The 14223-nt window shown below is 36.7% G+C and overlaps 1 protein-coding gene across 3 annotated transcripts; it reads right to left on the reverse strand.

Moving 5' to 3' along the window:
- Positions 1-9103: 9103 nt before the first annotated feature.
- Positions 9104-12802, reverse strand: LOC140777380 (uncharacterized). Of its 3 annotated transcripts, none has more exons than XM_073121439.1 (3): positions 12644-12802; positions 11575-12097; positions 9104-9726 (listed from the first exon to the last, which is right to left on the reverse strand). In XM_073121439.1, exons 2-3 carry the CDS (start codon positions 12029-12031, stop codon positions 9677-9679), a joined length of 507 nt encoding a protein of 168 aa, XP_072977540.1. In that variant the 5' UTR covers positions 12032-12097; positions 12644-12802; the 3' UTR covers positions 9104-9676. The 3 variants fall into 3 exon arrangements, with proteins under 3 accessions (XP_072977540.1, XP_072977541.1, XP_072977539.1); XM_073121440.1 differs by lacking the exon at positions 12644-12802 and adding an exon at positions 12384-12637; XM_073121438.1 differs by lacking the exon at positions 12644-12802 and having other exon boundaries at positions 11575-12637.
- Positions 12803-14223: the final 1421 nt, after the last annotated feature.

Consider the following 14223-nt stretch of genomic DNA (forward strand, 5'->3'; position numbering starts at 1 on the left):
TAAGATAACTTCTGGCAAATGCGTTCAAACGCAAGTGGAGGGCGTTCGTACATCTAGAACATGATTTTTGGCCGTTCGAACGCTTGATTCGTATCTGCACATCCTATTTTTTTAGCGTTCGAACATGATTAGAGAGCGTTCAAATGCACGACGAATAAGTTGAGTCGTAATATAATTTGTTTAGGATTTTTGGATAACTGAATAGCCTCTAAATATTTGTAAAAGCAGCCAACTTAAAATTATTGATTATTGAAACTTGTTTTGTATCAAGGCTTGAGCCAACTTCTTCCTCCTCCTTCCTCCCCCTTAGAGTCCAACCTGAGCTCCCGTCTATGGCCGAGGTTAATCATTCATCGCTTCTCCCTCCTCACTCCAACGACCAGCCATATCTAGAAGCTCCATTCTCTCACCTCATCTTGTTCATGGTATTAACCCATCCACCATAACTATTATCATATCTCATAACCCTAACCACATAATTCACGTCCATCATGTCATCTCCTAACATTCAATCATTATTTCATTCATAATTTTTAATCTAGTAGCTCATTTGATGAGATTTCACTTGCGTTGGATTCCTAATTTCTAGATGAACAACATATCTGAATCTTAAATCATTCTAACGGTTGGATCAATTCATATTGCTTTCGTAATTTTTATATAGAATTCTGTCCAAATTAGCAAATCGGATAGACGATCATCATCCTCGAGGGCAACCGTAATAATTTGCATGAGAACAATCAAATAAGAAATTGTATTTGCATTTATACAAAAAAAAAAGTCTTTTTAAATTTTAAAATAGCAAAATTAGATTTTTGTGCATATCTCATATGCAAATTGTCAGTATTTTACTTTAAAAAATTCAACATTTTTAATTTCAAGAGCCTAATCTTACTATTACTAATGTCTATGAGCTTTTATCTGTTAATAGTTCAATTTTTTTAGTTTTATCTTAAAAAGGTAACTTTCTTTTTTAAGAGAGAAAGTCTATAGAGTTATCATAGCATCTTCAATCAAATGATTACAACTTCATACATGAGATAAAAGGGAAATAAAGTAAGAACCTTTAAGAACAAGTCTCACAATTAGCTGTATTACAGACTAAATAATAATAATAACAAAGTATTAAGAATAGGCACTCAAGCACAATAAGCGAAAGAGGAGATAGATTAATGCTCTAGAGACAAGCCTTTCCCGTGGGCAACCGTGGCAGCATCACAAGTATAAATGCATGGGTCTTGAAAGGCTGATCATTCAACAAAGGAGCAAAACTAGATATGATCACTCGATGGTTCCATTTGTGCAACCTGTGAAACCAAGATCAATACAGCAAACAAAAGAAAGGGAAAACAGTGAGGTGGAGAGGTTGGTCGATCTGCTAGTTACATCCATGAATAGAGAATCTGTATTCTCAAGATATATATGAAAATCTAAAAATAACAATGCCATGGCAAAGCCTAGCAATATAAGCGGAATTGGGAGTGTGTTGATGCAGAAAATGAAGCAATGTGAGGCAAAGACGGTTCAAGCCAAGATGACGACAGCTTGTGTAGATAGGTCGATATTAGGCAAGGCAAGATCCACGGTAGCTAGCGTAGGCAATGGCATAGTGGATGGCTGAGGAGGTAACCGAGGTGAGATCCACGACCCTTAGATGATGGAGACGCGAACAGTCATAGAGTGGACAAAGACGATATGGAAAGCGGCGACGCTAGTAGGAGGGGAGAAAGAGGGAGAAAAGAAGAGAACGAAGAAGAGAGAAGAGAGAGAGGAGAGAACAAGGAATCAATTAAAGGCGAGAAAATCTCTCCTCCACTTAGCCATGGAGGGGAGAGAGGATAGGCCACTTGGGGTAATAAGAAAAAACTCTCTTAACAAGGGGGGGAAATTTTGAACCCTAGCCGAGCACTGCTAGGTGGTCGAAAGTAATAAAAAAAAAAGATAAACTAATATGTTTTGTTAGTATTTGAGCCGCTTATTGGGTAAGGTATTATAATCTCTCCTCCACTTAATCATGGAGGGGAGAGAGGATAGGCCACTTGGGGCGACAATAAAAAACTCTCTTAGCAAGGGGGTAAAATTTCGAACCCTAGTTGAGCATTGCTAGGCGGTCGATGGTAATTAAAAAAAAGTAAACTAATATGTTTTGTTGGTATTTGAGCTGCTCATAGGGTAAGGTACTATAATTTTAACCCCTCGAGTTACTGATAGAGTGACAGGTCTTATTTATGCTGTTGAATGATTGTCTTTGGTTACCTTAAATCATATATAGTAGACATGATAAAACCTCAATTAATTATGTGTGCATTATTTATATGCATTAATAAAAAATTTAATTACTATGATTAATAATAAAAAAATTATTATGTTATTATAACCTTTAGTTATTATAATATAATGTATACTTCAAGAAAAATTACTTGAAAAAACTACCCTAGAAAAATATCTATTAGTGACAAAATAAATAACAAAACCTCATGTTTGCAAGGTCCATGAATTAACATTAAAAAGTCCACGTCACAAACATTAAAAAGTCGGCTCAAAATAAATGTTAAACGTGTCTTATGTCTATCTAAGTGAGTTGCATATGCACTAAGTCCCAAATTTGTCACTGTGCACAAGTATGAAGTAGGCCATTTAATTATGATCAAATCCATAGTTCGATCATGTCACGAAATTATAGGGGCATCTACATATATTAATATATGCACAACTATTGAGGTTGCTATTCATAGCATAATCTGTGTGCGTGATATGAAACCATTAACGAGTTTATCTACCTTCAAAGTATTAGAAATATATATATATATATATATATATACTTCCTATTTGGAAACTATTGTGCAAAATTTTCATGTTTTAGAAGAATTAATATAGAATAAGATTCGGAATTTCTTGAGATGAACCAAGCCCAAGAACGAGGCCCAATAGGTACTTGTTGGGCCTTGATTTGTTAGGATTAAGATGGTTTATTCCAAATACTTTTGATGTGATATCTTGGGCCATTTTGGACTATTTCCACGCTTAGACCAAGATGGTGGTACGTGTGGACTTCAATTTTCCTCCCACCCTATGTGCAACTCAATTTATGTAGGTATGGGCTAGGCCCAATTGCTCTCAAAGCAAGTGATTACCTATTGGTATATTGTCGTTGTTGCTCTTACCTTCCTCCTCCGCTATTGAGCTATTGCTATCGCCTTTCTCTTACCCTCCGCTATCAGGCCACTTGTTTTTCTCTCTCTTTCTCTCTGTTTTCTATGTCGACCGTTTTGTCCTACTTATCCTACTTCCTATCGACATGGATTCAGCAAGTGGGGTGAAGGAGAAAAAAGAATGCAGGTTAGCGTCGAGTAGTGTAAAAATGGATTGGGTTTCCTCTGTAGCTTTGACCTAGCATGTCGTGGATTTACTAGTTCAGATTGTGGCTTAGGTTAAGCCGTTTGCTTTTGTGAATTCTTAGACACCGTGCTCCAAGGCTTATTATTATATATATTATAATATTGTGTACTATTATAGTCAAGTATATATGAGATTTATACAAGAGTCGTCATCCTACTTCCCCCTCTAAATTTATATTTTGGACTGTCTTCAATGCTTTAATGAATCATTGTGCCGGACCGGCTTTTTTATATTAAATATTTTAAAAAAAAACATCTGTTAGGGGCCAAAAATGATCAAACTTGGATGTTTGGAACTGGGTTTCTTTAACCGGACAAAATTATGCTATGGATAGAGTGTAATTAGATTAGATCAGTTTATTTCCCCTCAAGACTTAATTCACAATTCCGGCTAATCAAGTATCCAGCAGCTTTAGTTACGACATGTACATGTCGTGCAGTCTTCTGGTCCCACCCGTCTGCAACGACAGACAGGATTCCACGTGGCGACCACTACTCTTTGCTCTGCTCCATCTTCCTTCGCTCTCTTCCTCTTTGTCCCTAATCCCTATTGCTTTATGCGAAGATGGTTAGATACCAACCCAGCCTAAGGTGTGGTAATTACTCGTGCTCTATGTAAACAAGGAGACCCAAGAAGCATTTTTACGAGATTGGACTGCAAATTAAAAAGAAATTAATGTGTTAAGCTTCAATTAATGCTACTCGACGTATTAGAGCAACAGCATGTGGTGCCATGATGACATGCAAGCACGTAGATGCACATGCATGATGCAACCTCATTGCATGCATGTACTGCCTGGAATGGACCATTACCAGCTTAATTTGATCCCTAATCTGGTGATCGAGAACAACTATGCACGCATGCATGCATGCATGGCCATACACATAATTTAACGAAGTTAATTGCATGCCGTATCTTTTCTTGGATATAGTTATCGTCTTATTGTGTAAGGAATTAACTAAGACCCGATTGCATAAGAAGGTCTAACATAGTCATTTGGTGCATGAGTGAATATATATGATGATTAAAAGTTACTGTGAGCTAGTAGGGATATATTATTCTGTTGGAAATTGATAGCTAGCCGAGCTATGCTTTGATCCTAAAACATACTATGCCATGGTCAGGATGTGAGTTAGCTCTACACTCTTAGCAACCAGGAGACTAATTAATACTGGTAATATATATGATACTAGTATAGAGTTTGTTAGATACACACTTGTCAAAAGTTGAAATATATATACGGTCTGGTACGTACACCACTACCCCGTCTTCTGTATATAAATATTTGGCATTGATATGAGATGGCAGTCTGGCTAGTTATCCTATAAAAATAACCTAATATTTATAGATCTACTGGCACACAGAAGGTACAGTACTCCAACCTCCTCCAATAATTAAATTGTCAAGGGCATGCGAGTAGTCATAAATCTTTCACATTGGAGGCCAACATCACCAGCCCTTCACTTTTGTATATCCTGGGTTTTTATTGTGAGAATGACATGAGAAGGTTAGCCAGTCAAGAGTGTGTATATATATATATATATATATATATGCCCATAGAATAAGAAAGTGGAAGGAGAAGACGGCATGCAAGATGATATATTATTGGAATAAATATAGACAGATAGACTAATACTAACAAGGAGTGCAACGACATTGGACAGATAGCACCAGTTCTGGGCCTCTCTCTCCCTGCTTTAACTTTGGACAGATAGATAGATAGATGGATAGATAGATGGATAGATAGATAGATAGATAGATAGATAGATAGATAGATAGATAGATCTAGAGAGAGAGAGAGAGAGGGAGAAGTAATACGTACTGTGATAGGTAAGGAGGAGTAGAGACATGCATGTGCATCCATGTGCGCCGTTCCGTTTCAATCGTAACAGCTAGGCGTGTGAGGGCCAACAACATCACTATGCCCTCATGGGTCTCCGTGTCATCATATCCCTTTTCCATTTACTTTTCCATGAACCATCTCCTCCAATCTTTAGAAGAAAGAAGAAAGAAGAAGAAGAAGAAGAAGAAGAAGAAGACGAAGAAGATGATGATGAATAAAAATGTGATTATATTGAATCTATAACGTGGCAAAATTATTAAATGGTAATGTTCGCGGAAAGTCTGAGGTAATAGTATATTGTAATTAAGAAATATGATGAAATAAGTATCAAGGGTTAGTGGTTGGCCATTATGTGAGTAAAGAACATACGCCATATTACCATCAAGTCATGTGATACAATCAGGATTGATCACTATGTATGTGTTGAGAACCTACCAGAAAGAGTTATAAGAATTGAATGCTTGTCTGTCTGTTAGATCATTAATTAAATAGTCCAAAATTTCTCAAGTTTGATGATTGACAGCCAAAATTAATCCAAAGATATCTCAATGATAATTTATTAAAAGCTAATTGGAGTATTGTCTTCATTACTAGGACATAATAAGTGGCCAATGAAAACATGAATTTTGACTTAGTAGATATGCTAGGCTACTGTAGAGAACTGTAACATGAAGTTGCCAAAGCAAACATGAATTGAAAATTTAAAAAAAAAAGAAAAAAAAAGTCAAGTGATATAGAAATTAAGAAAAGTTAAGTTCTATCCTCAATCATTTCACAACAATTATTAGTACGATCCTTCAAATTTCTAAAGGAAATTAATGTTGCCACAAGAAGACAGAAACCTGGACCAAATCATACAAACTTAGCACATGCTATACTAGGACCACCATCTTGCATGACTTCGTCAACTTTGTCAACTTCCTAACGTTTAAATGGAAGTCATTCTATCGATTGAACTACATGCTATCTATTGTTTAGATTAACTTCCTTATGATATGTTCTTATGTTTATATACAACTCAATTAGATATGTATGTATATATATATACTTATCTGCATCCCTTAAACATTGGAACTTGTACATATATATACCTATTTTTTCTCAAACTTGTCATCATATATGCGTTATATATATTGACAAGTTTGAGAAGAACAGTTCCTTTCTAACATTGCCTACCAGTTTGTCTTAGTTGTATCTCTTCTCATCATTCATGTCTAAACATTTGCTAGCTTCTTATTAGTGGACATAATTATTAACTGACCAAATAAAGGAGATCAGGAAACATCCCAATGATGCTTTGCTGCCACAAGTTGCATGGATCTCAAGTTGGCACCAGCAAAGAACACCTCAAGCATATATCACCTTTCACTCTTTCCAATCTCCACAAAGTATATATCACTCACAACTGACCATAGATCCAGCTAATTAAGAGCAAGCCTTTGTGTTATATATATATATATATATAAGACAACAAACTTGGACTACTATATATAACGTCGTAGACAGCAAGTATTCATATAAACAAGGAAGATGAATAAGTAGTGGTAGTTTACTGGTTCAATGAGATGTATAATAACGAACTTGTAATGGATAATATATCTTTACCAAATTTAATATATATATATGGGCGAGACATAATTACTAGATATGCTTGGTTTCCCACTTCCCACCCCTGTAGTAATTTAAATTGGGAAGCTGTGGTATACACGTGTGAGAGCTGTCAGACACGTGCGCCTGACAGGACGTGGCGTCCACGTATGGGTCCCACGTGTCCAGCAACACGACAAAGGGCCGGCCGGCAGCTTCCCTCACATGGCCTTCTCTATTCTCCTCTCCTCTCCTCTATAAACTCCTCTCACGTTCTCTTCACCAAGCCTCACTTGTTCTCCATTCTTTCCTCTTACATTGTATATATATATATATATTTATATATATTTATATATATTTACACACAATGGAGACGCCAAGAGAACCGGCATCGTCGTCGTCGTTGGCCGGCTCGAGTTCGCGGAGGAAGGAATCGTTGCGGCGGAGGGTGAGGGAGCTGCAGAGGCTCGTGCCGGGCGGGCGAGAGTTGCCGGCCGATCAGCTATTGATGCACACTGCCGATTACATCCATCAGCTGAGGTTGAGAGTTCTTGTTCTAAGAGCACTCTCTGAGTTGTATTTGCCTTGAGGTCTTTATATAAGTTATGGATTGGATATTAGGGTTGTAGCTGTAGTACTAGTAGTAGCAGTTTAGCAGCAGCAGCAGTAATAGTAGTAGTAGTAGTAGTAGTAGGTAGTAGTAGTAGTAGTAGTAGTAGTAGTGTTGTTGATGTTGAAGTGATCAAGTGTTACCTAAGTATTATAGTTGTTATAGATCATGTGTTTATTTATCTAGATTGGTTGTGGTGGTTATTAATTTGTGTGTTGATTGTTTGCTAGATCCTATTGGTTTGAGCCAAGCTTTGAGATAAATATCAAGTGTGTGTGTCTGTGTGTTTTATGTTCTATTATTTATCTAGATGTATTTTTCTTTTATGTGTTAAGGAATAGAGTAACGATAATTAAGCAGGTCATTAATTAAGCTTAAAGCTTGTTTAGTAATCTTCCATTACCTTATTAATTTTCCCCTCTACGCGTAAGAGAGGATAGAAAATAAAATAGATTTAGTAACATGTACTTAAAAAGAAGATTTTCCATCAACTTCCGAGGATAGCATCTGGTGAAGCATGCGATTCTTGCTGTGATTAAGAAGACAATATAATCCTAAGCATCCAAACGAAGAAGTATATAGTACAAAGAATAAATGATATATAAAGATAGGGCCTCGGTGAAGAGGAGAGAGCCTATTCGTACTATAGTTATATATATATATATATATAAAAGCCTTACATGTACGTGGCCGGAGGTACAACAGACAAATTTATAACATTGTCACATTAAAACTGCAAATCATATATATATATATATATATAACATTTTAGAGTGTAATAAATATAATTTCCCCTCAAAATTTGTTAAGTTTGACCCCCATTTAATTTAATAGTTGCCTTTGAATCGGGTCAAATCATAAAATGATAAACTATTCTAATTTACCCTCTCTCTCTCTCTCCTCTCTCTCTCTCTCTATATATATATATATACACACACACACACATAGAGAGATAATAAAAACTTTGGACTTTGGATAAATTTAATGACCAGAAAATGAGATAAATGCCGACCATTTCTATGGAACCTTATGGCCTAATGTTGGAGTTAGCACGTGCGAATGCCCGATCCTGATTGCCAAGTTGCACATACATGATCACATGTACCACTGACACATCTCTCACATATTTTTCTAATAAGTTTGCTGCTGCTCTATAAATTGCACAGAGTACTTGCTTTCCCCAAGTGAGGCATGAGCTTTATTTTAGCACATCACTACAAAGAAAAAGACCACTCAGGGCCCCTTTGCTTTGTCGCATATACAAAAAATACAACATCTCCCTGGAATTTCAAACAAAGCAAACAGAGAGAGCTAGAGACTCATATGCTATATGTATATACACAAGCCAATAGTTTATAAGGGCAAAGTAATTCGCATCATATTCTCCACTAAGATGGCCGACTAAGTAAAGCAGAAACTAAAGGATAGCACAACCAGGTTCAATGCAAAGGAAACCACTAATGAAGAACTGATTGGCTAGTCAAAACAGGTTTAACTCTGACCAAATTGTGAAGTGGAAAAGAAGGGATTGGCACTATCTCATATAAATATATATATATATATATATATATACATATTAAGCTGCAGCTTTTCTATGGACAGCTCAGTGGTTAGATAATTTAGGAGACTAGATTACCACAACATAGACAACCTGAGAAAGAATGGAAGCAAGAAGGGGTCATGGGCACCCTTTTTTTTTCCAATATCTAAAGCAACTCAACCACCAGCAACCATAGTCAATAGAATAGAATTCCAGGAACATATATACACCACTAAGTAAAGAAGCCCTTCCTAAAGGCTTCTAGGAGCTTGGCCTTTCTGAACATTATATACAGCAAAACTAGAAAAGATTGGCTCCATGTCTGCAGAGGTATTTACAGAGATATATGTACATTGCCATAATTGAATAAATCACCGTTTAGAGGCAGAAAGCAAGTGGGATGAACGTTAGATGAAATTCGTCAAAATTCCTGAATTAAATCTTCACAAGCTTTTGTGAGAATGGACACCTCTCGCGTCGCAGTTTCCTCGTCTTGCAAAAATTGGTTCACTTGAGTCCTCAGATATCCAGCTGGAATTGCTGAAATATCCCACTATTCCCACCTTTTTTTTCTTTCCAATCTTATTCCTTACACCCATTTTTTCCTTTTTTTTTCTTATATGTGACATAAGAGCTTAAGATCGTTCGGAAGAAAAAGAACGTCTCCTTTTTGAGGCCAAGCTGAAAATAATTCACATCAGGAGTGCTGAAGAGATGAAAGCCACTGATCTATGAAGTCCTTGTCCTCTGCACAATAATTACTAAAAACCATCAGAACTGTAGGATTTTGATAAATTAAATTAAGTAATACTCGATAGGTGCACGTTGAGCTTTCCTCACTACAGTCAGCAGTTGAGAACAGAGGAATAAATGGCAGTAAGATTCAAATGCATATATTACATGGCAGAGTTTAACTGAAACATCCTATGGTGGTAAGCAACAACATTCAAAAGGATATTAAAATAAAATAAAAAAGCTGCAAGAAAAATATGTCAAAGGAAAATAAAAGCAACTCCAGATTGCTATGAATTAGAATGAACACCTAATATACAAGAAAAAGAGAGGTTAACTCCAAGAGGCAAGCTGACCATAGCCCAGCTCCAATACAAGTAGAACCAAATTTGTAATTAGACATTAAATTAGAGCAGCAAATTTGAAAATCACAGTGAGACAATAAATTTGCAATCAATGAGGTTGAGTATAGCAGCATTGTTAAAGTTCACGGCATTCCTCATATTTAAGAGAAGCTCAGTCATAATTGAGGAATTGGACGCGAAGATACAAAAAAGCAATATCAGATACCTTTTTTATATATGATTAAATAAGTAGTCTATAACCATCATAGATATGCACAAAGTATAACTTCAAATAGCACAAGAATGTGTATCTATAAAGTACTATATCTCCTAGAAGAAGGGCACATCCCATGTAGAAATTGTGTCTCCTAAAGCTCTGTATTGTTCAATCAGGAATCATCTATAGTTCAAGAAAGCCTAAACATCTCTACTTCCACAAAAATAACCGTATTTTTGTAATTTTAGAAACAAGAAATCCTAGTTAAGCATATATAAGGAGGTAACATATTTCCTGAATTTTACAAACAATAACAATAAAATCATATATATATATATATATATATTTGCTGAAGCCCACAGAAAGAACTAAACAGAGTCCATAATGTGAAAGCATGGTTGAGAAAAGATGGCAAATGTATCACACATAAGAGCATGTAGATAGTTTTGTATAAAGTATTTACATGCCAAAACGCTCTTGATAATAGTTATAGGGTGATCAAACCTAACACAACAGAAATCAAAAGTACATGTACTCACAACATCAACAGAGATGCTTCAGAACAATAGTAACATGCAACATATCCCTGTCAAAAAGACTTATCTCAAATAAGTCAAGGCAAAATCATACACCAACCCGTGAGCATTCACTATGTCTATGTCTATGTCTATGTAAAAAACTAATGGATGCTGCAATAGCATGCATATTGCAAAAGACTTGCTAAAAATAATAATTATGAAGCTTCTAAATAATTTAACCAATTTGGTCTCAAGAGAATTTTTTTTTTCTCTTAATTCATTAGCAGCATGGTTACTGTAGCGTTTTATAGAATACACTAACTAAGAAAATCAGAAATCATATCCACTGACGTTCTGGAATTCACAGAAACAGAAATAGATCTAAATTGTAAGGGTCAATAACCTTTTCATTTATGTGGTGCAAGATAAGGACACTAAAAAGCCCAGTATGTAACATCAATACTCAATAGGTAAATTTCCATTCTCATCTAGATATAAATAGTTATCCAAGTTTTTGTCCTATTGAACTCAGTCAAGATAAGGTAACACATTTCAGTGTCAAAATAAGATTATTGACCATGGAATCAGAGAAGCAACCGATAGACATCAATAAGTTGAAAGTCCTGCTAGCTCTAAGTCAACCCACGAAACCCACATTAGGTATAGAGTTTTATGCTCCATATTTGCAACAAACAAAATACATATAAACAAGAACAAATCAGATTATCAGCAAGTACATTCCAGTCTTCCAGAACTAAGAGTTATGAAATTGAAGTTTCCTCACCAGAGAGATTCTGTTCAGTGAGAAATCCTGCACCCAAAACATGATTATTGGAGCTTTCCACCTGCTCGCAACGTCCACGACCGTAGCAGGGGACGAGGACTGCGAAGCTGCTCTCTGTTTCGTTCTCACTCTGGAAGTCAGGTGCGTGGGGTTCCAACCACCCAATTGAATAATCCGAATCATCCGATTCCGACCCTGACATGCATCCTCCATCCGAAGGGACAAGGACTATGTCATATTCCTTATCAATCCTCCGTTCCTCCCGGCTCTGCCACTTCTTCTTGGTCCTTCTTGATGAGGACCGTATACTGGGGCCATTAACCGATCGGAACTTCACAGAATCCAACTCCCTGAGCCCAGATGGGAAATCGGGAGTAGTGCTTAGAGAGGAATTGGGGGTCTCGTGATCTGTTCCTCCCCATAGCCAATAAGAGAGACGAGTGAAAGCAACCGCCATTTCTCCCCGTTATAGTGAATTTTACTCCGATAAAAATTGTCAGGAACAAAAGTGATGCTTTCGGATCTGCCGAAAGATGGTAAAAGAAGAAGAAAAAAAAAATCAAATCAAACTCAGCACGTATTCGATGAAAACGCTTAATAAAGAAACCAAGTGTTTCGTCACAATTATCAAAGAAACCATCTTTCTTCAAAAATAATCAACAAATCCCTCCTCTTTTTTTCCTCAAAACACCCAATAATTTTTGCGAGATAACGGGAAAAAATCCCAATAGGACGAGAAAGGACCTCCTTTGAGAACAAAATCAAACTTTTTTCCACAAAAGAATAGTAGGCAAAGAAACTTTCTTTACCAGAAATACCTCCACAGTCGCCACGTAAAGATTCCCAAAACTTTTATCTTTTCTCCGTTGTTTAACCAAGCGAAAAGGGTTGACAAAAATCCCAAACATAACAGAGAAATAAAAGCAGACGAACACCACAAGAACCCTAATTTCTTCAAAAATCCCGCGAATCCCGCAGTAATATGCTTTAAAAAAAAAATCCAAATCCCAACTTCCTGCCTCCCTCCCTGTAATTCCAACCCCAATTAAACACCACCACCGGAGCTCACCTCCCCCCACGATCGTACGTTGATCATGTCATCACCCCCTTTAATCCGACGGCGATCGCCGCTCTACCCTTCCCCAAACCACACCTAGAGAGAGAGAGAGAGAGAGAGAGAGAGAGAGAGAGAGAGAGGAACACAACAAGAGACGTGAGCCAACGAAGGGCGAGTGCTCCGACTTCTCCCCAATTTATAGCCACTTAATCCGATTACCTCCGCCCCCAATTAAAATCAACGGCTCTCGATCTCGATCTAGACCTACGAAACAATCGCCTCCGTCCAATCCATGAGCCCGCGCGGCCTCAATCATTAGCGAAGGACGTTATTCGATCCGTCACCAACGGGACGGTAACGTGTCGTTTCCAAACAGCCTCAAAGCGAACCGCACTCTCCACGACAACTATCTGCACAATTAATCCTATGAGACTGTGCGAGCTACCGTTCGTTTTCACTCAAATATTTAAACGGACGACGGATATACGATTCACCGCATAGGAACAGTATGCGGTCCACATATTGTTATCGTGCGGCTTCGATACTTTGAGCCACTCGTTTGCGTGGTGGGGCCACACCGCGATAGAGGAGGATAGATAGATTTTGGTTTGCTTATTTCGAATTCGATCGATTTCTTTATTCTAAGTATTATTTGGGGGGGCGAAGTTTGCGGCATAAGTTACTGCCACGCAACTTTTTATTCTTAAGATATATATGAATCTTTTAATCCCATTATTATATAATTAGATACCGATATCTTCGAAGCGTTACATAAAATAAAACGCCATCAGCTATATCCAAACAGTATTATTCTGATTTTTGTCCATCTCTCTGTTTCTCTCTGTTTCTCTCTTCCATAAAAAGGCTTCTTTCTCGTCATACATATATCCTGATGTTGCCGTGGCTTCTTTCCGTGGTAGTCTAAAACATCACAACAATATTCTTATTCTTATATGTCACTGACTCCATAACCACTCGTTCATTAGTTTCCATCATAAATGAGTCCAAACTCTCCTCTTGTCTCACCTAATTCTTCTTTATTTGGCTCTTAAAAGTTTGGATGGTGCCACTTTTCGCATAATTAGCCTAAGTGCCTATCATTGTCTTAGATTCATGAATTAATCTGTTTTCTTTACCATGATTAAGTATATAAGCCAACTTCTTATTATAAAATATATATATATGTGATCAAGTAGAGCTATCCAAGATAATAAAAACCACTGCACTCGTGGTTTCATATGTCAAAGTTAAAAGTTGACACAGGAGATGGAAATCCTTCTTCTTTAGATTGATAGTTTGTTTATGGGTACATTATTGTTTGGTTTGCTTAGATTAGACTATAGTTAGTTCATCATAATTATTAAATAGATTGTTCTATTGTCCAGCTTATATACTCCGATTGATTGGATTTGTTATTTATTTAAGCATACTAAGCCTACTTGACCTAATCACACTTAGTTTATTGAATCATAGCATGTTTAAAGAGTTTGATTATTTGTATCTGAGTCATTCGACTCGTCAATTTGATTCATTTTACATTCAAGCAACCAAATAACCCTAAAAATAATGAGTTTAATTTTAAATTGATGTAG

Source organism: Typha angustifolia, chromosome 15 (assembly GCF_048772165.1).
Source record: "Typha angustifolia cultivar Huaian chromosome 15, ASM4877216v1, whole genome shotgun sequence".
NCBI lineage: Eukaryota > Viridiplantae > Streptophyta > Magnoliopsida > Poales > Typhaceae > Typha > Typha angustifolia.

Coding starts and splice junctions, on each gene's coding strand:
- LOC140777380 (XM_073121439.1), bottom strand. CDS start 12,031: ATGGCGGTTGCTTTCACTCGTCTCTCTTATTGGCTATGGGGAGGAACA. Junction 9,727..11,574: donor CACTGAACAGAATCTCTCTG/GTGAGGAAACTT, acceptor ATTATTGTGCAG/AGGACAAGGACTTCATAGAT.